General features: G+C 50.1%; 1 protein-coding gene across 2 annotated transcripts; it reads left to right on the top strand.

Annotated features, from left to right (window-relative positions):
* Positions 1–1,410: 1,410 nt before the first annotated feature.
* On the top strand, positions 1,411–25,822 carry DUSP11 (dual specificity phosphatase 11). Of its 2 annotated transcripts, XM_038746813.1 has the most exons (9): positions 1,411–1,570; positions 12,557–12,632; positions 14,094–14,225; positions 16,765–16,888; positions 19,135–19,195; positions 19,978–20,024; positions 21,248–21,323; positions 21,844–22,167; positions 25,538–25,822. In XM_038746813.1, the coding sequence occupies exons 1-9, from the start codon at positions 1,425–1,427 to the stop codon at positions 25,815–25,817; spliced, it is 1,266 nt and encodes a 421-aa protein (XP_038602741.1). In that variant the 5' UTR covers positions 1,411–1,424; the 3' UTR covers positions 25,818–25,822. The 2 variants fall into 2 exon arrangements, with proteins under 2 accessions (XP_038602741.1, XP_038602742.1); XM_038746814.1 differs by lacking the exon at positions 21,844–22,167.
* The last annotated feature ends 461 nt before the right edge of the window (positions 25,823–26,283 follow it).

The raw sequence follows: 26,283 nt of genomic DNA, 5'->3' as shown, positions 1-26,283 counted from the left end.
GGAAGTACAAGTTGGCAACATGTAGAGACAGTCCCTACCCACCTAGTGGGCTCACAGTCTAGAAGGGGGAGAAAGAGAACAAAACCAAACATACTAACAAAATAAAATAAATAGAATAGATATGTACAAGTAAAATAAATAAACAAATAAATAGAGTAATAAATATGTACAAACATATATACATATATACAGGTACTTCTCTGGGCCTCAGTTACCTCATCTGTAAAATGGGGATGAAGACTGTGAGCCCCCTCCCATGGGACAACCTGATCACCTTGTAACCTCCCCGGCGCTTAGAACAGTGCTTTGCACATAGTAAGCGCTAAATAAATGCCATTATTATTATCATTATTATTATTATTATTATTCCTCCTTTAATGTCGGAGGCCGCCTGCTGAGGGCGCTCTCGCCTTCGCCCTGCAATGCCGAAGGCCGCCTACTGAGGAAGCCGTGGCCTTCGTCCTGTAATTCCTGAGGCCGCCTGCTGAGGGCGCCGTGGCCTCCATCCTGTAATGCCGGCGGCCGCCTGCTGAGGGCGCCGTGGCCTTCGTCCTGCAATGCCGGCGGCCGCCTGCTGAGGGCGCCGTGGCCTTCGTCCTGCAATGCCGGCGGCCGCCTGCTAAGGGAGCTGTGGCTTTCTTCCTGCAATTCCGGCGGCCGCCTGCTGAGGGCGCCGTGGCCTTCGTCCTGCAATGCCGGCGGCCGCCTGCTAAGGGAGCTGTGGCTTTCTTCCTGCAATTCCGGCGGCCGTCTGCTGAGGGCGCCGTGGCCTTAGTCCTGCAATGCCGGCGGCCGCCCGCTAAGAGAGCTGTGGCTTTCTTCCTGCAATTCCGGCGGCCGCCTGCTGAGGGCGCCGTGGCCTTCGTCCTGCAATGCCGGAACCGCCTACTGAGGGCGCCGTGGCTTTCCCCCTGCAATTCCGGCGGCCGCCTGCTGAGGGCGCCGTGGCCTTCGTCCTGCAATGCCGGAAGCCGCCTACTGAGGGCGCCGTGGCTTTCCCCCTGCAATTCCGGCGGCCGCCTGCTGAGGGCGCCGTGGCTTTCCCCCTGCAATGCCGGCGGCCGCCTGCCGAGGGCGCTGTGGCTTTCTTCCTGCAATTCCGGCGGCCGCCTGCTGAGGGCGCCGTGGCTCTCTCCCTGCAATTCCGGTGGCCGCCTGCTGAGGGAGCTGTGGCTTTCTCCCTGCAATGCCGGCGGCCGCCTGCTGAGGGCGCCGTGGCCTCCATGCAATACCGGCGGCCGCCTGCCGAGGGCGCCGTGGCCTGCGCCCTGTAATACCGGAGGCCGCCTGCCGAGGGCGCTGTGCCTCTGTCCGTGGTGCGGGGAGCGGGGTGACGTCGGCGGGCGACGTGGTGACGCACGGCGTGCGCGTGCTCGTGCTTGTGCGCGATGCTTCCGGGGCTGCGGGGTGGGCCGCCGGCCGCCATGAGCGCCGGGAGTCGCTGCCGGAGGAGGAAGACGCCGAACATGGCCACGGCCACGGCCCCGGAGCAGGAAAAGGAGCAGGAAAAGGAAGAGGAGAAGGGCGGCAGGAGAAGGCCCGGAAAGGGCGGCAGCCGCCTGCCCGACAGGTGAGCCCAGGCGGCCGGCACGCTGGGACAATCAATCAATCGTATTTATCATCACCAATCCTATTTATTGAGCGCTTCCTGCGTGCAGAGCACTGGACTAAGCGCTTGGGAAGTCCAAGTTGGCAACAGATAGAGACGGTCCCTACCCGACAGTGGGCCGGGCCTGGAATGCCCCCATTTCCTGTATATATGTATATATGGTTGTACATATTTATTACTCTATTTATTTATTTATTTATTTATTTATTTTACTTGTACATTGCTATCCTACTTATTTTATTTTGTTGGTATGTTTGGTTCTGTTCTCTGTCTCCCCCTTTTAGACTGTGAGCCCACTGGTGGGTAGGGACTGTCTCTATGTGATGCCAATTTGTGCTTCCCAAGCGCTTAGTACAGTGCTCTGCACATAGTAAGCGCTCAATAAATACGATTGATTGATTGATTGATTGATTGATTTCCTCTGCCCCTCCTCCAAGCTGGCTCTCTTCCTCCCTTCCAGGCCCTGCTGAGAGCTCACCTCCTCCGGGAGGCCTTCCCACACTCAGCCCCCTCGTCCCCCTCTCCATCTCCCCCAGCTTATCATCCTCATCAATCGTATTTATTGAGCGCAGAGGGGGAGACAGGGAACAAAACATGTAGACAGAATAAAATAAGTAGAATAAATGTGTCCAAATAAAATAGAGTAATAAATCTGTACAAACATATATACATTCATTCAGTCATATTTTTTGAGCGCTTACTGTGTGCAGAGCACTGGACTAAGCGCTTGGGAAGTACAAGTTGGCAACACATAGAGACGGTCCCTACCCAGCAGCGGGCTCACGGTCTAAAAGGGGGAGACAGAGAACAGAACCAAACATACTAACAAAATAAAATCAATAGAATAGACGTGTACCAGTAAGATAAGTAAATAGAGTAATGAATATGTACAAACATATATCCATATATCCAGGTGCTGTGGGGAAGGGAAGGAGGTAAGGTGGGGGGGTGGAGAGGGGGACGAGGGGGAGAGGAAGGAAGGGGCTCAGTGTGGGAAGGCCTCCTGGAGGAGGTGAGCTCTCAGTAGGGCCTTGAAGGGAGGAAGAGAGCGGGCTGGGCGGATGGGCAGAGGGACTGGGGGCCTTCCGGGCCCGGGGGACGGACGGGGGCCGGGGGTCGATGGCGGGACAGGCGAGAGCGAGGCACGGAGCGGAGGGTGCAGGGTGGGCTGGAGAAGGAGAGAAGGGAGGTGAGGTAGGAGGGGGCGAGGGGATGGATGGACAGCCTTGAAGCCCAGGGTGAGGAGTTTCTGCCTGATGCGCAGATTGATTGGGAGCCACTGGAGATTTTTGAGGAGGGGAGTAACATGCCCAGAGCGTTTCTGGACAAAGACAATCCGGGCAGCAGCATGAAGTCTGGATTGAAGTGGGGAGAGACACGAGGATGGGAGATCAGAGAGGAGGCTGATGCAGTAGTCCAGTCGGGATAGGGTGAGAGCTTGAACGAGCAGGGGAGCGGTTGGGATGGAGAGGAGAGGGCGGAGCTTGGCAATGTTGCGGAGCTGAGACCGGCAGGTTTTGGTGACAGCTCGGATGTGAGGGGTGAATGAGAGAGCGGAGTCGAGGATGACACCAAGGTTGTGGGCTTGTGAGACAGGAAGGATGGTAGTGCCGTCAACAGAGATGGGAAAGTCAGGGAGAGGGCAGGGTTTGGGATCCCCGACTAAGCCCTCTACATGTTTTGTTTTGTTGTCTGTCTCCCCCTTCTAGACTGTTGAGCCCGTTGTTGGGTAGGGACCGCCTCTATATGTTGCCAACTTGGACTTCCCAAGCACTTAGTCCAGTGATCTGCACACAGTAAGCGCTCAATAAAAACGATTGAATAAATGAATGAATTTGACTTCTCTGGACCTCAGTTACCTCATCTGGAAAATGAGGATGAAGACTGAGCGCCCCAAGTGGGGCATGGATTGTGCCCAGCATTTTTATCTGGTATCAACCCCAGCGCTTAGAACAGTGCCTGGCACATAGTAAGCACTTCACAAATACCATTATTTTTATTAAGCACATCATGAGCAATGAACGTTTCTGCTTAATTCTTTAAGATTGTATTCTCCCAAGCGCTTAGTCCAGTGCTGTGCAACGTTTCTGCTTAATTCTCTAGGATTGTAGTCTCCCAAGTGCTTAGTCCAGTGCTCTGCACACAGTAAGCACACAATAAGTACCATTAGTTGATTGACTAAGCCGGAAATAACAGGAATAATCATCAATCGTATCATCATAAAATAAATCATATAATAAATATATTATGATGTATTTATTGAGCACTTACTATGAACCAAGCACTGCTCTAAGTGCTGGGGTAGATACAAGCTAATCAGATTGGACACAGTCCCTGTCCCACGTGGGGTTCACAGTCTCAATCCCCATTTTACAGGTGAGGGAACTGAGGCCCAGGTAAGTGAAGTGACTTGCCCAAGGCCACCCAGCAGACAAGTCGCAGAGGCAGGATTAGAATCCAGGTCCTCTTGACTCCCAAGCCTGGGCCATTTCCACTAGACAAAGCAACAGTACTTGTACAACAAGTACTCCAACTTGTACTTCCCAAGCGCTTACTACAGTGCTCTGCACACAGTAAGCGCTCAATAAATACGATTGATTGATTGAACAGCAGCAGCTGCCCACCACCTCCCCCGGCCAACTGGCCTGGTTGCGTTTGCGGGTTGATAATAGTCATCGTCATCATCATCAGTGGGATTTACTGAGCGTCACTGTATGCAGAGAACTGTACTAAGCGCTTGGGACAGTGCAGCAGGGTTGGTAGGCCCATTCCCTGCCCACAACGAGCTTACAGTCTAGAGGGGTAGGTGGACGTTAATAGAAATCAATAAAAAGTGTGGCTCAGTAGAAAGAGCACGGGTTTGGGGGTCAGAGGTCATGGGTTCTAATCCCGGCTCCGCCACATATCTGCTGTGTGACCTTGGGCAAGTCACTTCATTTCTCTGAGCCTCAGTTCCCCCATCTGTAAAATGGGGGTGATGACTGTGAGCCCCCCGTGGGACAATCTGATCACCTTGTATCCCCCCCCAGCGCTTAGAACAGTGCTTTGCCCATAGCAAGCGTTTAACAAATGCCATCATTAATATTATTATTAATGATAAATTACGGATATATGGATAAATGCTTTGGGGCAGAGGATGGGGGTGAATAAAGGGAACAGAAGGGAGTGGGAGAAGGTAAAATGAGGGCTTAAGTTCTCTCGCTTGAGACGGGCCTTCAGTAAGACTCTGAAGTGGAGGAGGGTTGCCACGTTGGGGAGGGACCGTCTCTATGTGTCGCCAACTTGTACTTCCCAAGCGCTTAGTACAGTGCTCTGCACACAGTAAGCGCTCAATAAATACGATTGAATGCATGTGAGGAGAGAGGGCCTTGTGGGCCGGGGGTCAGCAGCGAGATGGAGGTACAGTGAGGAAGGGGCGAGGGGATGGACCGCTCTGAAGCCGGTGGTGAGGAGTTTCTGTTTGTTTCGGAGGTGACTGGGCAACCACTAGATGATCATGAGGAGTGGGGGAACATGAACTGAACGTTTTTGTAGAAAAACGACCAGGGAAGTATGGACTGGAGTGGGGAGAGAGACTGTAGACCGTCTCGAGATGAGAAACTCGTGGGTAGGGAGTGCGTCTACTGTTCCGCGGTACTCTCCCAAACGTAAGTACAGTGCTCTGCGCACAGTAAGTGCTCAATAAATAGGATTGAGTGAATGAATGGAGAGAGAGGAGGCAAGGAGGCTGATAGAGTAATCAAGGCGGGATAGGTTAAAAGCTTGGATTAACACGGGAGCAGTTTGGATGGAGAGGAAAGGGTGGATTTTAGCAGTGCTACGGAGGTTGAACTGACAGGATTTGGTGGTAGAAGGAGTATGTGGGTTGAATGAGAGAGAGGAGTCTCTTTTGTACTCCCAATTTGTACTTCCCAAGCGCTTAGTACAGTGCTCTGCACCCAGTAAGCGCTCAATAAATACGATTGATGATGATGAGTCCAGGATGAGGCCAAGATTCCGGGCTTGTGAGACAGGAAGGTTGGCGATGCCATCTCCAGCGATGGGAAGATCAGGGCGAGGACAGGGTTCGGATCATCATCAATCGTATTTATTGAGCGCTTACTGTGGCAGAGCACTGTACTAAGCGCTTGGGAAGTCCAAATTGGCAACATATAGAGACAGTCCCTACCCAACAGCGGGCTCACAGTCTAAAAGTTCGGATGGGGAGGTGAGGAGTTGTGTTTCGAGTACAATGCGACGGAGTTGGTAGACACCTTCCCTCCCTGAAGCTTACAGTCTCACCATCACCAGTGATGGTTTGTTGAGCACTTACTTTATTGAGCACTTGGGAGAGTGGTTACACATGACACATGATTTGCTATAGCACAACTTGAGTTTCAAATGAAAAATGAAAAATGAAAAATGAAAAGAGTGATAAATACGACTGAATGGGTGACCAGAGGGGACGCGTTTGGGAATTTGGAAGAGATGCTTCCAGAAAGGGGAACCATTCCAGTGGGAGCAGTCGTGGCCTAGTGAAAGGACATCCTGGAACTTCATGTCCCTCACCCCTTCGAGTCTGTAAAATCCTTAACGATCCTAATAATAATAATAATAATAATAATAATACCGTGGTAGTTGTTTAAGGTTTATTATATACCAAGGCCCTGTTGAAAGCGCCGGAGGAAATACAGGTTTTACAAGTTAATCAGGTTGGACACGGTCCCTGCCTGCCATGGGGCTCGCAATAATAATAATGATGGGATTTGTTAAGCGCTTACTATGTGCAAAGCACTGTTCTAAGCGCTAAGTAGGAGGTAGAACAGCAGCGTGGCCCAGTGGAAAGAGCCCGGGCTTTGGAGTCCGAGGTCATGGGTTCGAATCCCGGCTCCGCCACTTAGCTGTGCGATTTTGGGCGAGTCACTTCACTTCTCTGGGCCTCAGTGACCTCATCTGGAAAATGGGGATTAAGACTCTGAGCCCCATGTGGGATAACCTGATCACCTTGTAAACTCCCCAGCGCTTAGAGCAGTGCTTTGCACATAGTAAGCGCTTGGTAAATGCAAAAAGAAAAGGAACAGGGATTGAATCGCCATTTTGCAGGTGAGGGTAGTGAGGGCCAGTGAAGTGAGTCGCCCAAGGACACACAGCAGGAGCGTGGCGGAGCCGGGATTAGAATCCAGGATCTCCCAACTCCCAGGGCTGGGCACTCCGCATTGGGCCACACTCCCAAGCTCCCAGTCCAATCAATCAATCAATCAATCAATCAATCGTATTTATTCTCTGTCTCCCCCTTTTAGACTGTGAGCCCACTGTTGGGTAGGGACTGTCTCTATATGTTGCCAATTTGTACTTCCCAAGCGCTTAGTACAGTGCTCTGCACATAGTAAGTGCTCAATAAATGCGATTGATGATGATGATGATGATAATGATTTATTGAGCGCTTACTGTGTGCAGAGCAGTAAGCGCTCAATAAATATCAATCACTGATGGATTGATCAAGCGTAAAAGGAGCCTGCGATGGCCCTGGACTTCCAATTGTCAACCAGTGGTATGTACTGAGCACTAATTGGGAGCGGAGCACTGTACTGAGCGCTTGGGGAAGTGTGACCATCCAGATCTGAAGGCGTTGCCCAATGTGCAAGAGCACCCGTGACTCTTTATAGCTGAGTTACAGTTTCCGGGAATGACCGGGCAAGCAGGAAATCGGATTTTTTATGTTAAAGTTAATTATGAGAAGCAGCGTGGCTTAATGGAAAGAGCCCGGGCTTGGGAGTCAGAGGTCGTGGGTTCTAATCCCGGCTCCGCCGCTTATCAGCTGGGTGACTTTGGGCAAATCACTACCCTTCTCTGGGCCTCAGTGACCTCATCTGTCAAATGAGAAGCAGCGTGGCTCAGTGGAAAGAGCGCGGGCTTTGGAGTCAGAGGTCATGGGTTCGAGTCCCGGCTCTGCCACATGTCTGTTGTGTGACCTTGGGCAAGTCACTTCTCTGAGCCTCAGTTACCTCATCTGTAAAATGGGGATTAAGACTTGTGAGCCCCACATGGGACAACTTAATCACCTTGTATCCCCCCCAGCGCTTAGAACAGTGCTTTGCACAGAGTAAGCGCTTAACAAATGCCATCATCATCAAATGGGGATGAAGACTGTGAGCCCCACGTGGGACAACCTGATTACCTTGTATCTACCCCAGTGCTTAGAACAGTGTCTGGCCCATAGTATTTGGTAACAAATACCTTCGAGAAGCAGCATGGCTCAGTGGAAAGAGCCCGGGCTTTGGAGTCAGAGGTCGTGGGTTCAAATCCCAGCTCCGCCAACTGTCAGCTGGGTGACTTTGGGCGAGTCACTTAACTTCTCAGTGCCTCAGTTCCCTCATCTGTCAAATGGGGATTAAGACTGTGAGTCCCCCATGGGACAACCTGATCACTTTGTAACCTCCCCGGCGCTTAGAACAGTGCTTTGCACATAGTAAGCGCTTAATAAATGCCATTATTATCATTATTATTTTACTGTCGGCGAGTTTGAGTCGGGTGGTCAGTTCTGTCCACTTCTCTCAGCCTCTCCAAGAGGAAAATCTAGAGCCCAGTGGGAAGAGCCCGGGCCTGGGACTCACAGGACCTGGGATCTAATCCCGCCTCCGCCCCTTCTCTGCTGGGTGACCTTGGACAAGTCACTTCACTTCTCTGGGCCTCGGTTAACCTCATCTGTAAAATGGGGATTAAGAGTGGGAGCCCCATGTGGGACAGGGACTGATTGGCATGTTTCTACCACAGCGCTTAGTACAGTGCCTGACACAGTAAGCACTTAACAGATACCATTTTTAAAAAAATGCTCTCTAGTAGCGTTTTATTACCTCATCATTGAACAATAATAATAATAATGGTATTTGTTAAGCGCTTACTATGTGCCAAGCATTGTTCTAAGCGCTGGGGTAGAGAAGCAGCGTGGCTCAGTGGAAAGAGCTCGGGCTTTGGAGTCAGAGATCATAGGTTCGAATCCTGGCTCCACCACATGTCTGCTGTGTGACCTTGGGTAAGTCACTTAACTTCTCTGAGCCTCAGTCACCTCATCTGTAAAATGGGGATTAAGACTGTGAGCCCATGGGACAACCTCATTACCTTGTTTCCCCTCCCCAGCGCTTAGAACAGTGCTTTGCACATAGTAAGCGCTTAAATGCTATTATTATTATTATTATTATTATTATTATTATTATTATTATTATTATTATTATTATTACAAGAGAAGCAGCATGGCACAGTGGAAAGAGCTTGGGGTGGAGTCAGAGGTCATGGGTTCAAATCCCCGCCCCACCAACTGTCAGCTGTGTGGCTTTGGGCAAGTCACTTCACTTCTCTGGGCCTCAGTTACCGCATCTGTAAAATGGGGATTAAGACTGTGAGCCCCCCCATGGGACAACCCGATCACCTTGTAACCTCCCCAAAGCTTAGTACAGTGCTTTGCAATAGTAAGCGCTTAATAAATGCCTTCGTTATTATTATTATTACATTATTACAAGGTAATCAGGATGTCCCACATGGGCTTTACAGTCTTAAACCCCATTTTCCAGATGAGGTAACTGAGGCCCAGAGAAGTGAAGTGACTTGCCCAGAGTCACACAGCTGATAAGTGGTGGAGTCAGGATAAGAACCCACAACCTCTGAGTCCCAAGCCCGGGCTCTTGCCACTAAGCCACACTGAAGGCCCTCCTACCATGTAATCAGTCAATCAATCAATCAATCGTATTTATTGAGCGCTTACTGTGTGCAGAGCACTGTACGAAGCGCTTGGGAAGTCCAAGTTGGCAACATCTAGAGACGGTCCCTACCCAACAGTGGGCTCACAGTCTAAAAGGGGGAGACAGAGAACAAAACCAAACATACTAACAAAATAAAATAAATAGAATAGATATGGACAAGTAAAATAAATAAATAAAGAGCAACTTGCACTGTCAGCGCTTAACAAATGCCATCATTATTATTATTATTATTATTATTATTATTATTATTGAGGAAGACTAATGGGACTAGAGATGATGATGATGATATTTGTTTAAGCGCTTACTACATGCCAGGCAGTCTTCTAAGTGCTGGGATTGATCCAGGCTAATCAGGTTGGACCCAATCCCCGTCCCCCACGAAGCTCACGGTTTTAACTTTGCGCACGAGGGAACTGAGGCCCGGTGAGGTGGCTTGCCCAAAGTCACCCAGCAGACAGGTAGCAGAGCCGGGATTAGAACCCAGGTCCACCCTAGGCCCAGGCTCTAGCCACTGGGCCACACTGCTCCGCAGTTGAGTTAGTTAAGTCTGTTGGAAATAGAGCGGCAACATGCACGGTAGCGTGGCTCAGTGGAAAGAGCCCGGGCTTTGGAGTCAGAGGTCATGGGTTCAAATCCCGGCTCTGCCAGTTGTCAGCTGGGTGACTTTGGGCAAGTCATTTAACTTCTCTGTGCCTCAGTTACCTCATCTGTAAAATGGGGATTGCCTGTGAACCCCCGCCGTGGGACAACCTGATCACCTTGTATCCTCCCCAGTGCTTAGAACAGTGCATTGCACGTAGTAAGCGCTTAATAAATGCCATTATTATTATTATTATTAGGGAAGACTAATGGAATTAGGGCGGTTGTGCAAACAGGAAAGGGTGGGGAAAGGATTGGCAGGAAAATCCGCAACATCAGGCCCTGCTGCCCTCAGCCACAACTGATTTTCATGCCTGCCTCCCTCCCCCCTCTAGACCATAAACTCGCCGTGGGCAAGGAACACATCATCATCATCATCAATCGTATTTATTGAGCGCTTACTGTGTGCAGAGCACTGTACTAAGCGCTTGGGAAGTACACATCCGCCAACTCGGCTGTATTGTGCTTTCAGTCGTATTTTTTGAGGGCTTACTGTGCGCGGACCACTCTACGGAGAAGCCGCGTGGCGCAGTGGAAGGAGCATGGGCTTGGGAGCCAGAGGCCATGGGTTCTAATCAATCAATCAATCAGTCGTATTTATTGAGCGCTTACTGTGTGCAGAGCACTGGACTAAGCGTTGGGAAGTACAAGTTGGCAACATAGAGAGACGGTCCCTACCCAACAGTGGGCTCGGTCCGCCGCTTGTCAGCTGTGTGACTTTGGGCAAGTCACTTAAATTCTCTGGGCCTCAGTTACCTCATCTGGAAAATGGAGAAGCAGCGTGGCTAAGTGGAAGGAGCCCAGGCTTTGGAGTCAGAGGTCAGGGGTTCAAATCCCAGGCCTGCCAGTTGTCAGCTGGGTGACCTTGGGCAAGTCACTTAACTTCTCTGGGCCTCAGTTCCCTCATCTGTAAAGTGGGGATTAAGGCTGTGAGCCCCCCCGTGGGACAACCTGATCACTTTGTATCCCCCCCAGTGCTTAGAACAGTGCTTTGCACATAGTAAGTGCTTAATAAATGCCATTATTATTATCTATTATTATTACTATTGGGATGAAGACTGTAAGCCCCCTGTGGGACAACCTGATCACCTTGTAACCTCCCCAGTGCTTAGAACAGTGCTTTGCACATAGTAAGCACTTAATAAATGCCATTATTATTATTATTATGGGAATGAAGACTGTGAGCCCCCCGTGGGACAACCTGATCACCTTGTAACCTCCCCAGCGCTTAGAGCAGTGCTTGGCACACAGTAAGCACTTAATAAATGTTGTTGTTGTTATTATTATTATTATTATTATTATTATTATTATGGGGATGAAGACTGTGAGCCCCCCGTGGGACAACCTGACCACCTTGTAACCTCCCCAGCACTTAGAACAGTGCTTTGCACATGGTAAGCGCTTAATAAATGCCATTATTATTAGTATTACTATTAGGATGAAGACTGTGAGCCCCCCATGGGACAACCTGATCACCTTGTAACCTCCCCAGCGCTTAGAACAGTGCTTTGCATGTAGTAAGCGCTTAATAAATGCCATCATCATCATTATCATTATTACTAAGTGCCCGAGAGAGGACAATAACTGGACACATTCCCTGCCCACAATGAGCTTACAGTCTAGGGGGGAAGACTGACATTAATAACTCTAGATCTAAGCGCTGTGCTCCGCGCACTCGGCGAACCCAACCTGCCGAGGGCCCGGACAGTCACTGTCGGGGATCTGGGGAAGCGGGGTGGCCTAGTGGTTAAAGCCCAGGCCTGGGAGTTGGAAGGTCATGGGTTCTAATCCTGCTCTGCCACCTGTCTGCTCTGTGGCTTGGGGCAAGTCACGTCACTTTTCCGGGCTTCAGCTCCCTCATCTGGAAAATAATAATAACAATAACGGCATTTATTAAGCGCTTACTATGTGCAAAGCACTGTTCTAAGCGCTGGGGAGGTTACAAGGTGATCAGGTTGTCCCCTGGGGGGCTCACAGTCTTCATCCCCATTTTCCAGATGAAGGAGTTGAGGCCCAGAATAATAACGATGGCATTTATTCAGCGCTTACTATGTGCCGAGCACTGTTCTAAGCGCTGGGGAGGATACAAGCGGATCCCACGCCGGATCATCATCATCATAATAATAATAATAATAATAATAATAATAATAATAATATAAATAATATAATTATATAATATAATGATATTATATTAATAATATAATTATATTAGTATTTACATTACTATATTAATTATTACATTATATGTTGTGGTATAAATGTTATATATTGATGTTTATGATTATATTAGTTAATAGTGTTGTATAAATAATTATGTAATATATAAGAATAATATAATAATGATGATGATGGCATTTACTAAGCGCTTACCATGTGCAAAGCACTGTTCTAAGCACTGGGGAGGTTACAAGGTGATCAGGTTGTCCCCTGGGAAAATGGCAATTAAGACCGGGAGTCTCATGTGGGACGGGGACTGCGTCCAACCCGGTTTCCTTGTGTCCACCCCAGCGCTTAGTACAGAGCCTGGCACACAATAAGCGCCTAACAAGTACCACAATTATTGTCATTTCAGATGGAAAGACTACCTCCCTCTCGGCCGCCGGATGCCCGGTACTCGATTCATCGCCTTCAAAGTCCCCCTGGAAAAGGCAAGTGGAAGCCATCCCGGTCGCCCAGAAAGCTACCCGGAAACGCGGGGCCGGAGGTGAAATGAGAAGCAGCGTGGCTCAGTGGAAGGAGCCCGGGCTTTGGAGTCCGAGGTCATGGGTTCGAATCCTGGCTCCACCATATGTCTGCTGTGTGATCTTGGGCAAGTCACTTCACTTCTCGGAGCCTCAGTTCCCCCACCTGTAAAATGGGGATGATGACTGTGAGCCCCACGCAGGACAACCTGGTCACCTTGTATCCCCCCAGCGCTTAGAACAGGGCTTTGCACATAGTAAGTGCTTAATAAATGCCATTATTATTATTAAATGACCGTCCGGTCAGTGGTCCGGCCCTGGAAAATGGCGTTTTTGTCGTCAGTGGGCCAAGTCTTCCAGGACTCATTGGATTCCAGGGTGCTGCCCACTCCTTCAGGAACGTGCAAGCGAAATTTCAATGGGTGCATCGCATCTCCCCCTTCTAGACTGTGAGCTCACTGTTGGGTAGGGACCGTCTCTATATGTTGCCAACTTGGACTTCCCAAGCGCTTAGTACAGTGCTCTGCACACAGTAAGCGCTCAATAAATACGATTGATTGATTGATTGCATGCTTGCCATTTGCAGGGCACCGTTCTATACTCTTGGGAGAGGACAGAATTGGTGGAGACGTTCTCTGCCCTCACCCAGCCTGCAGTCTAGAAGGGAGACAGTTATTAATGTAATCGATCGACTAATCGTATTTTTTGAGCGCTTACTGTGTGCAGAGCACGGCACCCTCCCAAGCGCTTAGTACAGTGGTCTGCACCCAGTAAGTGCCCAGTAAATACGGTTGACTGACTGCTTAGTGCCGTGTGCGGAGCACGGCACCCTCCCAAGCGCTTAGTACAGTGCTCTGCACACAGTAAGCGCTCAATAAATACGACTGAATGAATGCTTACCAATCAATCAATCGTATTTATTGAGCGCTTACTGTGTGCAGAGCACTGTACTAAGCGCTTGGGAAGTCCAAGTTGGCAACATATAGAGACAGTCCCTACCCAACAGTGGGCTCACAGGCTAAAAGGGGGAGACAGAGAACAAAGCCAAACGTACTAACAAAATGAAATAAATAGAATTTATTCTGAAGCGCTAATTCATACGAAGGTCTGTCTCCCACTCTAGACCATAAGCTCATTACGGGCAGGGAGCGTGTCAGCTCATTCTGTGGGGCCGTGCTGTCCCATGCGCTTAGTACAGTGCTCTGCACACCGTAAGTGCTCAATAAATACGATTGAATGAATGAATGAATACAGTGCTCTGCCCACAGTAAGCGCTCAGTAAATACAATTGAATGAATGAGTGAATACAGTGCTCTGCCCACGGTAAGCGCTCTGTAAATACTATTGATGGATTCAGTAGGTGGTAGTTTTGTACCCTGAAGGTACGGCGGTCATTCTCCCTTCCCTTTTCTCATTTCTCTCCAAAAGAGTTTTAATGGGAAGCTCGCCCCAGGGGAACGATTTTCCCCTTCGGATCTCATCAGCCGAATCAGGGCCCAGAAGGAAGAGCTCGGGCTGATCATCGATTTAACGTACACCCAGCGCTACTATAAACCCAAGGTGAGCCGAAAACCGGGCGCCCAGCCCCTCTCGCTCGGGTCTTGGCAACGCTACCATCTTCGCGACACTCACCCTACAAGGTGGCAAAATTAGGAGGATGATGATGGTGATGATACTGTAATAATGGGAATCATTGCGGTATTTGTGAAGCACTATACTAAACACTGGGGTAGAAGCAAGTACACGGGGCTCACAGTCTTCACACCGTTTTAACAGGGAGGGGAGGAGGGAGGGGGCAAGTGGTTTTGATAAGGAATGGCATCGGATGAGCAGGCGGAGGGGGTGGATTTTGAGAGAAGCCGGGAGATTTACTCTCGAGATCCTGCCGGGACAGATGGGAGCGTCGAAGAAGGGGCGGGGGAGATTTTAGGGCGCTCACGACCCGACTGATAGTGTCAATTTTCTCAATAAGGTAGGCGTCCAGGTCATTAGGGGCCAGGGATGGAGGAGGCGGGAGGCCAGGGGGGTTGAGGAGGGAGTTAAATGTCTGGAGCAACTGGCGAGAGCGATGGGGCCCCCCTCTCCATCCCCCCCATCTTACCTCCTTCCCTTCCCCACTGCACCTGTATATATGTATATATAATAATAATAATAATGGCATTTATTAAGCGCTTACTATGTGCAAAGCACTGTTCTAAGCGCTGGGGGGGGATACAAGATATATGTTTGTACATATTTGTTACTCTATTTATGTATTTTACTTGTACATATCTCTTCTATTTATTTTATTTTGTTAGTATGTTTGGTTTTGTTCTCTGTCTCCCCCTTTTAGACTGTGAGCCCCCTGTTGGGTAGGGACTGTCTCTATATGTTGCCAGCTTGGACTTCCCAAGCGCTTAGTCCAGTGCTCCGCACACAGTAAGCGCTCAATAAATACGATTGATGATGATGATGATGGGGTCAGTGAGGATGGAGAGATCAATCAATCAAGCGCTAGGGAAGTACAAGTTGGCAACATAAGGGGAGGGGACAGACATTATTATTATTATTAGAAGGGGAGACAGGCATTAATCATTTTGCCAGTCAGAGTTAAAGCAGGTGAAGATAATAATATTAATGACGATGGTATTTGTTAAGCATTTACTATGTGCCAAGGGCTAGTCTAAGCGCTGGGGAGGTTACGAGCTGATCAGGTTGTCCCACGTGGGGCTCACCCTCTTAATCCCCGTTTTACAGATGGGGTGACTGAGGCACCGAGAAGTGAAGTGATATGCCCAAAGTCACACGGCTGACAAGTGGCGGAGCCGGGATTCGAACCCACGACCTTTGACTCCCAAGCCCGGGCTCTTTCCACTAGGCCACGCTACTTCTCAAACTTGAAGCGGACAAAGTCAGCCCGATAGCTAGCTCTCTGCCGGCAGTGCTCTGCGGCTCTTGCACCAAGTCTGTCCCAAGCGCTTAGTACAGGGGTCTGCCCACAGTAAGCGCTCAATAAGTACGATTGAATGAATGAATGAAAATGAATGAACCCAGCGGACAAGCGGCAGAGCAGGGATTGTAGATGCAGTTGAATCTGGTTGGACACAGTCCCTGTCTCACATGGGGCTCACACTCTTAATTCCCATTTCACAGAGGCGGGAACTGAGGCCCAGAGAAGCAAAGTGACTTAGCCAAGGTCCCGCAGCAGACGTGGGGCAGAGTCGGGATTAGAACCCAGGTCCTCCTGACTCCCAGTCCCGGGCCCTGTCCACCAAGCCACACTGCTTCTCGCCCATTGCCGTTTTCGGCATCTGGGTCTGAGAAGCACCGTGGCTCAGTGGAAAGAGCCCGGGCTTTGGAGTCAGAGGTCATGGGTTCAAATCCCGGCTCCGCCAACTGTCATCTGTGTGACTGGGCAAGTCACTTCACTTCTCTGTGCCTCAGTTCCCTCATCTGTAAAATGGGGACTAAGACTGTGAGTCCCCCCGTGGGACAACCTGATCACCTTGTAACCTCCCCAGCGCTTAGAACAGTACTTTGCACATAGTAAGCGCTTAACAAATCCCATTATTATTATTATTATTATTATTATTTTGGTTAAAGGAGCGGGGTTGAAATGCTATTTTAACAACTGTCACCCGTCGCCCGGGGACGGGTTCATTCGGTAATTGGCGTGGCAACAGGGGGGACAGAAAGCCTGAGTTTTATATAAAATTTATTCCGTGAGGCGAACTGAATTATTTAATTATTTAGGCACGATGGATTGGACTTCCCTTTCGGGAGGAATGTGATTAATTAGTAATATTAGAGCTTCCCTAACGGGAGGAACACACTCATACGTTAGTCGTACGTGGGTGAGGCGGCTAGCTGTTGCCCAGTGGCACTTCCCACTTGGGAAGAATCCACGGGCTTTCCCACACGGGAAGAATCCACTTACTTTCCCACATGGGAGGAATCCATTCCCTTACCCGCGCACATGGCGGGCAGCTAGCTCTCACCATGTGCTCTCCCTACACGGGACGAATCCGCTTACATTCCCCGTCTGCAGCGGGACACCTGGCTCCCAACCAGTGCTCACCGCTAACCAATATGCATTTTTTTCCTTGTCTCCGTTTGGAAGGAGCTACCGGACACCCTTCTTTACCGGAAGATTTTTACAGTTGGACATCACGTGCCTGACGACGGCACCATATTTAAATTCAAATGTGCAGTGAACCAGTTCCTGGGAGAAAACAAGGACAATGGTGGGTTTGGGGCCCAGCCGGAGCCTCCCGAGCAATCGATCCGTGCTGTCTGTGGGGCGCTTACTCGGTGCAGAGCACTGGGCGAAACGCTCGGGGGGGTCCAGTCTAACAGTCAATTGCGTTTATTGAGCGCATACTGTAATAATAATAATAAGAATCGTGGTATTTGTTATGCACTTACTATGCGATGGTGATTATGCTATTTGTTTGCTTACTATGTGCCAGGCACTGTACTAAGCACTCGTGTGGATACAAGCAAATCGGGTTGGACACAGTCCCCGTCCCACCTGGGGTTCACGGTCTTAATCCCCATTTTACAGATGAGGGAACTAAGGCCCAGAGAAGCAAAATGACTTGCCCAGGGTCACACAGCAGACGAGTGGCAGGGCTGAGATTAAAAGCCAGGTCCTTGTGACTCCCAGGGCCAAACACCATCCACTAGGCTATACTGCGGAGCTCTGTACTAAGCGCTTAGAACACTATAACAGACACGTTCCCTGCCCATAGGGATCTTACAGTCTAGAAGGGGAGACAGACATTAATATAAATAAATAAAACTACAGCTGTGCGCATAAATGGTGTGGGGCTGGGAGGGGAGATGAATAAAGGGGGCAAGTCAGGAAGATGCAGAAGGAAGTGGGAGAAGAGGAAAGGGGGGCTTAGTCGGGAAAGGCTTCTTGGAGGAGATGCGCAGAGCGGAGAATACATCCAACGGAATTAGCGGTTCCGTGTCCACGAGCCGACAGTCGCCGTGTACACGGCTGACCGGCTCAGGCAGTTAATCGTATTGACCGAGGGCTTACCGTGTGCAGAACACTGTACCGAGCACTTGGGAGAGGACAACAGAGCAATAAACAGACACAACCCCCGAGGCGGGTCTCCCCTCTAACGGAGAAGGTCACGGTGCCAACGGGAAGGGCCGTGGGATAAGGAAATTAGAGGAGCAAAGTGTGCGAGCTGGGTGGGAGTAGGAGAGCAGCGAGGCGAGGTAGGAGGGAGCGAGGGGATGGACGGCTTAAAAACCAATGGGGAGGGGTTTTTGTTGGATGCGGAGGCGGGTGGGCAACCCTGGAGGTCCTTGAGGAGCGAGGAGACGTGGCCTGAACGTTTTTGTAGAAAAACGATCCGGGTGGCGGAGTGAAGTAGGGACTGGAGCGGGGAGGGTCAGGAGGCTGATGCAGTCGTCATGGCGGGATGGGATAAGGGCTTGGTTTAACATGGTAGCGGTTTGGATGGAGAGGAAAGAGCGGATTTTGGCGATGTTGTGAAGGTGGAACCGGCAGGATTTAGTGACGGATCGAAAATGCGGGCTGAATGAGAGATATGAGTGGAGGACAACGCCAAGGTTGCAGGAAGGAGGGAGATGCTGTCTATGGTGACAAGAAAATCAGCGGGAGGACAGGGTTTGGGTGGGGAAACGAGGGGCCCTGTTTTGGACGTGCTAAGTTTGAGGTGACAGGAGGACCTCCAAGTAGATACGTCTTGAAGGCAGGAAGAACTACGAGACTGCAGAGAGGGAGAGAGATCGGGGCTGGAGAGGGGGATTCGGGAATCATCCGCATAGAGGTGGGAGTTGAAGCCGTGGGAGTGAATGAGTCCTCCGAGGGAAGGGGTGGAGATGGAGAAGAGAAGGGGACCCAGACCTGAGCCGTGAGGGGATTTCCGCGAAGGCGGAGGAGCCCACCAGAGACCGTGGCGCATTTCTCACAGTCCAGAGCTGCGGGTCATTCCCCACACGAGAGCTATCGATCAACTCACGGTATTTATGGAGGGCTTACTGTTCACAGAGCAGTGTACTAAGCGCTTGGGAGAGTACAATCCAACAGAATTAGCAGGCACATTCCCTTGCCCTTAACAAGCTATGTTCCATTTTTCACAGCCCAAGCCGGGACCGCAGGCCATTGACTGCCCGAGGACCGAGTGATTTTATTTTTTTTCTTGACCTTCCGGGCAATTAGTCACCAGAATTGGTTTCCTCCCAGGCACGGAAAGAGGTTTGGAAGCAGATTCCAAATTCTTGGTGCTGGCTCACTGCCCCCAAATTTTAAACCTGTCCTCACCTTGTCACTCGGTTTGGTTTTATAAATAGGGGTCTCTCTCTTTCTGTATTTCTCTTCAGCTTTGACCCCCACCCGCAGGATGAACTGTTGATGATAATATTAAATAGTGAATGTTACTTATCGGGAGCATACAGATTCACCCCTGAAATTTTATTCATTGAATTGTAAATTTCATTTGTTTTGTAGACAAGCTTATTGGCGTCCACTGTACACACGGTTTAAACAGAACCGGGTATCTTGTTTGCAGGTGAGCTACTTTTAAAAATTAACCTGGTTGTGGTGTGTATTTTACAAATAATAATAATAATGGCATTTCTTAAGTGCTTACTATGTGCAAAGCACTGTTCTAAGCATTGGGGAGGTTACAAGGTGATCAGGTTGTCCCATGTGGGGCTCACAGTCTTCATCCCCATTTTACAGATGAGGGAACTGAGGTCCAGAGAAGTGAAGTGACTTGCCCAAAGTCACACAGCTAAGTGGCAGAGCCGGGATCTGAACCCATGGCCAATGACTCCAAGGCCCGAGCTCTTTCCACTGAGCCACGCTGCTTCTCATATTGAGCGCTTACTATGTGCCAAGCGCTGCACAAAGCGCTTGGGAAAGTCCAGTACAACAGAGTTGTATTGGTATATACCTGTATATATGTTTGTACATATTTATTACTCTATTTTACTTGTACATATCCATTCTATTTGTTTTATTTTGTTAGTATGTATGGTTTTGTTCTCTGTCTCCCCCTTCTAGACTGTGAGCCCACTGTTGGGTAGGGACTGTCTCTATATGTTGCCAACTTGTACTTCCCAAGCGCTTAGTCCAGTGCTCTGCACACAGTAAGCGCTCAATAAATATGATTGATTGATTGATTGGTAGATAGGTTTCTGCCCACAATGAACCCACAGTCTAGAGGCCTGGCATAACTGAGTTTTTTCCTCAAAACAGCATAAAGCATCCAAAGACCAACTTTTTTGTTGTTGTTTCTTTCTTTTCTCTGTTCGCATTTCTAAGTTGAATTATGTCGCTCTCTTTCAGGTACCTAATTGATGTTGAAGGCATGGAACCAAATTCTGCAATAGAACGTACGTTTAAAGGTTAAACCACCTTCCCTGTCCTCTCCCACCTGATGATAATAATCATAATACTATTTCTAGTATTTGTTCAGCGCTTATTATGTGCCAAGCACTGTACTAAGCGCCAGGGTAGATACACGATAAATGGGTCCCATTCATTTATTCATTCGTTCGTTTTTATTGAGCACTTCGTGCAGGGCACTGTACTAAGCGCTTGGGGGAGTATAATGTAACAATAAACAGACAGTTTTTCCCTGCCCACAACGAATTTACAGTCTAGAGGGGGAGACAGACAATCTGAGGAGGTGGGAGGACAGGCATCGAATCTCCATGTTGCCGATGAGGAAACTGAGGCACAGAGAAGGTAAGCGACTTGCCCGAGGTCACAGAGCCGGGATTAGAACCTGGGGCCTTCTACTCCCGGGCCTGTGGTCTTTCCACTAGGCCACGCTACTGTATGCTTTGGAGATGGATTTCTGTTTTTATGTATTCAGTAACGATTCCTCTTCTTTAGGAGAAGAGAAGTGTCAGAAATATAGGGGTGACTATAAGAAGGGGATGAACTGAGGTCTTCTCCCACTCCCTTCCATGTCGCCCTGATACAGCGCTTAGGACAGTGTTTGGCACATAGTAAGAGCTTAACAAATACCATTATTATTTTTATTAGCATTATTTGCTCCCTTTATTCACCCCCCCCCTCCCCGCCCCGCAACACTTAGGTCCATAGCCATAATTAATTTATGTATATTAATGTCTGTCTGCCCTTCTAGACTGTCGGCTCACCGTGGGCAGGGAATGTGTCCGTCATGCTGTTACATTATACTCTCTCAAGCATTCGTTCAGTAGTATTTATCGAGCGCTTACTGTGTGCAGAGCACTGTACTAAGCCCTTGGAAAGTACAATTCAGCAACAAATGGAGGCAATCCCCACCCAACAACGGGCTCACAGTCTAGAAGAAGCACTCAACAGAGTGTTCTTCACACCGCGAGCGCTCAGTAAATACGATCGATTGATCGGTTATCATGAGAACGGTCTAAATTCCGGCCCAGTCGAAGGGTTTCAGCTCAGTGTCTAATTCCTGACACCATCCCCTCTCCTGCACTCCTGTCCCCGTCCCTCCCCTCCCGTCTCCACCCTTCTCTTCCCGTCCTCTCCCATCCCGTTCCCTCTCCTCCTGTCCCCTCCTCTCCCTTTCTCTGTCCATCCCTTCCCCCTCCTCCTCTCCCCTCAGTGTTCAACAGCTGCCGAGGACATTCCATAGAAAGGAAAAACTACATCAGAGACCTCCAGGACGGACCCATCCGGAAGTAAGTCCAGGGGTTCGTGTGGCGCCGATTGGGGTTCTCCTTGTAACCGGGACACCACACCCCCCCCCAACCTAGGGCTAGACTTGGGAAGGAGCCCCCCTACCTCTAGTTCTTTTTCATTTTCCCACCACTGCCTTAGCCTGGGAAAGAGGCCATCCCCGGGAACGGCAAGGGACCGGCTCTGTTTCCACAGACAAGACACGGAAGCGCCTCAAAGACACTCCTTTCCGGTCTCCGGGGATGCAGTGGGGCCTTTTTTTGATAAAACCCACGGCCTGGGAGCCGACCACCACACAGAGGAGCGGCGTCCGGCACCCTGAAAACGTCCGAGCGGCGACTTCTCCGGTCATCGCTAACTCAGTGTCAATCAATCAATCAATCAATCACATTTATTGAGCGCTTACTGCGTGCAGAGCACTGTACTAAGCGCTTGGGAAGTACAAGTTGGCAACATATAGAGACAGTCCCTACCCAGCAGCGGGCTCACAGTCCAAAAGACTGTGTCAAACGTATCTTTCAGCAACGACGGCCCAGAAGCGTCCGGGCCGGATCGCTTCAGAGAGTCACAGCAGCCGAAGCGACCAGTCTGGAACGCTAACTACCAAGGACCTAGCCATAATTCCCCGGCGCCCTGGGGCCTCCCGGCCGAGGAGCGAGATTTTCACACCCCTCCGTGGGGCTCCCCGGCCCAGAAGCGAGATTTTCACTCCGGTCCATGGGGCTTCCCGGCCGAACCGCAAGATTTCCCCGCCCCGCCCCGGGACTTCTATCACCAGTCCTGGGACCTGCACTCCCACCCGTGGAATTTGTCCTGCCAGCCTCCGGGTTTTCACCCAACAACCAGGTGGGTCGTTTTTCACGTCCTCTGGTCCCAGGAAACCTCAGAATTGGTCAAAAAATAGAACCAACATGCTCCAGTTGGTTTTTTCTCTGCTACCTAAGAAATCGGTCAGTTCTGTTCCTTAGTAATTATGGTATTTGTTAAGTGCTTATTATGTGCCCAGCACTATTCTAAACACATGGTAATTACGTGGGACACAGTCTATGTCCCACATGGGGCTCACAGTCTTGGGCCCCATTTTACAGCTGAGGTAACGGAGGCACAGAGACTATGAAGGGATGTGAGCCCACTGCTGGGTAGGGACTGTCTCTATATGTTGCCAATTTGTACTTCCCAAGCGCTTAGTACAGTGCTCTGCACATAGTAAGCGCTCAATAAATACGATCGATGATATGAATCCCTTCCAGGGCAGAGGGAGGACGAAGGCGAGGGGTTGGGATCTGTCTCAACAGACAGCAGACGGGGGTGACTGAATTCATTCATTCATTCGATCGTATTTATTGAGCGCTTACTGTGTGCAGAGCACTGTACTAAGCACTTGGGAAGTACAAGTTGGCGACATATAGAGACAGTCCCCACCCACCGACGGGCTCACAGTCTAGAAGGGGGAGACAGACAATAAAACAAAACACGTGGGCAGGTGTCAAGTCGTCAGAATAAACAGAATTAAAGCTAGATGCACATCATTAGCAAAACAAATAGAATAGTAAATGTGTACAAGTAAAATGGAGTAATAAATCTGTACAAACATATATACAGGTGCTGTGGGGAGGGGAAGGAGGTAGAGCAGGGGGGATGGGGAGGGGGAGAGGAAAAAAGGGGGCTCAGTGTGGGAAGGCCTCTTGGAGGAGGTGAGCTCTCAGTAGGGCTTTGAAGGGAGGAAGAGAGAGAGCTTGGCGGATGTACAGAGGGAGGGCATTCCGGGCCAGGGGGAGGACGTGGGCTGGGGGTCGACGGCGGGACGGGCGAGAACGAGGTACGGTGAGGAGGTTAGCGGCAGGGGAGCAGAGAGTGTGGGCTGGGCTGGAGAAGGAGAGAAGGGAGGTGAGGTAGGAGGGGGCGAGGTGATGGACAGCCTTGAAGCCGAGAGGGAGGAGTTTTCCTTGATACGTAGGTTGACAGGCAGCCACTGGAGATTTTTGAGGAGGGGAGTAACATGCCCAGAGCGTTTCTGTATAAAGGTGATCCGGGCAGCAGCGTGAAGTATAGACTGTGTGTGGATTGAATGAGAGAGATGAGTCTAGAACAGTGCCGAGGTTCCAGGCTTGTCAGTCAGGGAGGATGATGGTGCCATATCTACAGTGATGGGAAAGTCCAGAGGAAGGTAGGGATTGAGTGGAAAGATGAGCTCTGTTTTGGATACGTTAAGTTGGAGGTGTTGGGCGGGACATCCAAGAAGAGACGTCTTGAAGGCAGGAAGAAATGCGAGTCTGCGGAGAGAGATCGGTGCTGGAGTTGGAGACTTGGGGATCATCACATAGAGGTGGGAGTTGAAGTCATGGGAGCAGATGGGTTCTCCAAGGGAGCGGGTGTAGATGCAGAATAGAAGAGGACCCAGACCTGAACGTCGAGAGACCCCCACTGTTGGGTGGGAGGAAGAGGAGGAGCCCACGAAGGAGACCGGGAATGAATGGCCGGAGAGATAAGAGGAGAACCAGGAGAGGACAGCGTCAGCGAAGCCGAGGTCGGATAGCATTTCCAGAAGGAGGTGGCGGTCCACAGTGTCGAAGGCAGCCGAGAGGTCGAGGAGGATTAGGATGGAGTAGAGGCCGTTGCATTTGTCAAGAAGGAGGTCATCGGTGACCTGAGAGGATGGTTTCTGGGGGGCGAAGGGGACGGAAGGCAGACTGGAGGGGGTCAAGGAGAGAATTGAAGGAGACGAATTTGAGACAGCCGGTGTAGACGGCTCGCCCGAGGGGTTTGGAGAGGAACGGTAGAAGAGAGATGGGTGATAACTGGAGGAGGCCGTGGGATCAAAGGAGAGGCTTTTTTAGGATCGGGGAGACATGGGCGTGTGTCGAAGCCAGTGAGGAAAAAGCCATTGGAGAGCGAACAGCCCCCGTCTTACCTCCTTCCCTTCCCCACAGCACCTGTATATATGTATATATGTTTGTACATATTTATTACTCTATTTACTTATCTTACTTGTACATATCTATTCTATTTATTTTATTTTGTTAGTATGTTTGGTTTTGTTCTCTCTCTCCCCCTTTTAGACTGTGAGCCCACTGTTGGGTAGGGACTGTCTCTATATGTTGCCAATTTGTACTTCCCGAGCGCTTAGTACAGTGCTCTGCACACAGTAAGCGCTCAATAAATACGATTGATGATGATGATGTTAGGGAGGGAAGAAGGGAGGGGGCAGGGGCTTTGACAAGGTGCGAGTTGAAATGGTTGTGGAAAAAAATGCCTTCCCTACAAGTGCAAACCCTTAGTTGGTAATTAATCAATCAATCAATCGATCGTATTTATTGAGTGCTTACTGTGTGCAGAGCACTGTACTAAGCACTTGGGAAGTAATGCATTTCTGGCCTCATAGTAAACACCATTGATGGATTGATTGATTAACAAGTTACCAAGGGGGAAAGAAGGTTTATGGCCTTGTGGGAAAAGAGTTCCCTAAAAGCGTGAACTCCTCGTAGTTTGTGATGACTATGATCTCGTTGTGGGCAGGGAATGTGTCTGTCTGTTCTTATCTTGTACTCTTCCAAGCGCTTATTACAGTGCTTTGCACACAGCAAAGAGGATAGAGCACGGGACTAAGGGAGCCAGAAGGACCTGAGTTCTAATCCTGGCTCTGCCACTCGTCTGCTGTGCGGCCTTGACAAGTCACGTCACTTCTGTGCCTCAGCTACCTCATTTGTAAAATGGGGGTTTTTTGAGCCCTATGCAGGACAGGGACTGTGTCCAACCCGACTTCCTCGTACCCACCCAAGCGCTTAGTAAAGTGCCAGGCACAGAGTAAGTGCTTAATAAATACCAGAATTGTTAGTATTATTATTAATGATAATAATATTGCTGCTATTGAATGAATAACGAGTTTCTGCTCCCTGTGCCAACCGCCAGCTACTAAAGGCTCACCTCGTCCAAGAGGCCTTCCCAGACTAAGCCCCCCTTTTCCTCAGCTCCCCCTCCCTTCCGCGTCACCTAATTATATAGCTATAATTCTATTTATTTATATTGATCCCTGTTTACTTGTTTTGATGTCCGTCTTCCCCGCCCCAGCCTGTGCACCCCGGTGTGGGTAGGGATTGTGTCTCTTCGTTGCTGGATTGTACTTTCCAAGCACTCAGTCCAGCGCTCCGCGCACAGTAAGCGCCGAATAAATCCGATCAAATGACCGCCTCCAACTCTGTCTCTCCTCTCGTTCCAGGACCGCCCAGCGAAACCTGAAGTCCTTGGGGCCGAACACCAAGGCGAGCCGCCATCCTCCCCCGGGCCCGCCCGGGGACAACTTTGGCCAAGCCAGATACACGTGGACCCCGAGGCCGGGCCCCCGGGAGCCAAACGGGCCGCCCAACGGCCAGACGAGACCCCGTAAGAGGCCGTGGCGGACCGTGACTGGTGGGACACGGAGTCGGGGCGGACGAGGACCCCAGCCCCCACCGCGACACGTCGTGGTGCCGGAACGAGCGATTAAATCTCACTTTTGATTCAAGTGGGTGCCGAAAGGCGGCCGTTTGTCCGGGTCGCCTCAGCCACCCGGCTCGGGGCCGCCCGGTTCCCCGGGGGAGTCTACCTCGCTCCTGGGGGGGGTGGGCTCTCCTCGCCCGCCGCCGCCACCTCCTAGGGCCTACCTACCCCCCACTCCTCCCGGGGTGTTGAAGAATATTCCAGGTAATGAGTCAGGCTAGGCCAGCCTTTTATTCGTTTTGTTGCATCGTCATCATCATCATCATCAATCGTATTTATTGAGCGCTTACTATGTGCAGAGCACTGGACTAAGCACTTGGGAAGTACAGGTTGGCAACATAAAGAGATGGTCCCTACCCAACAACAGGCTCACAGTCTAGAAGGGGGAGACAGACAACAAAACAAAATATATTCACAAAACAAATAGAATGGTAAATAGGTGCAAGTAAAATAAATAGAGTAATAAATCTGTACAAACTATATAGG

This window comes from Tachyglossus aculeatus, chromosome 5 (assembly GCF_015852505.1).
Source record: "Tachyglossus aculeatus isolate mTacAcu1 chromosome 5, mTacAcu1.pri, whole genome shotgun sequence".
Classification (NCBI taxonomy): Eukaryota; Metazoa; Chordata; class Mammalia; order Monotremata; family Tachyglossidae; genus Tachyglossus; species Tachyglossus aculeatus.
This window is presented reverse-complemented; position numbering and strand designations above follow the sequence as displayed.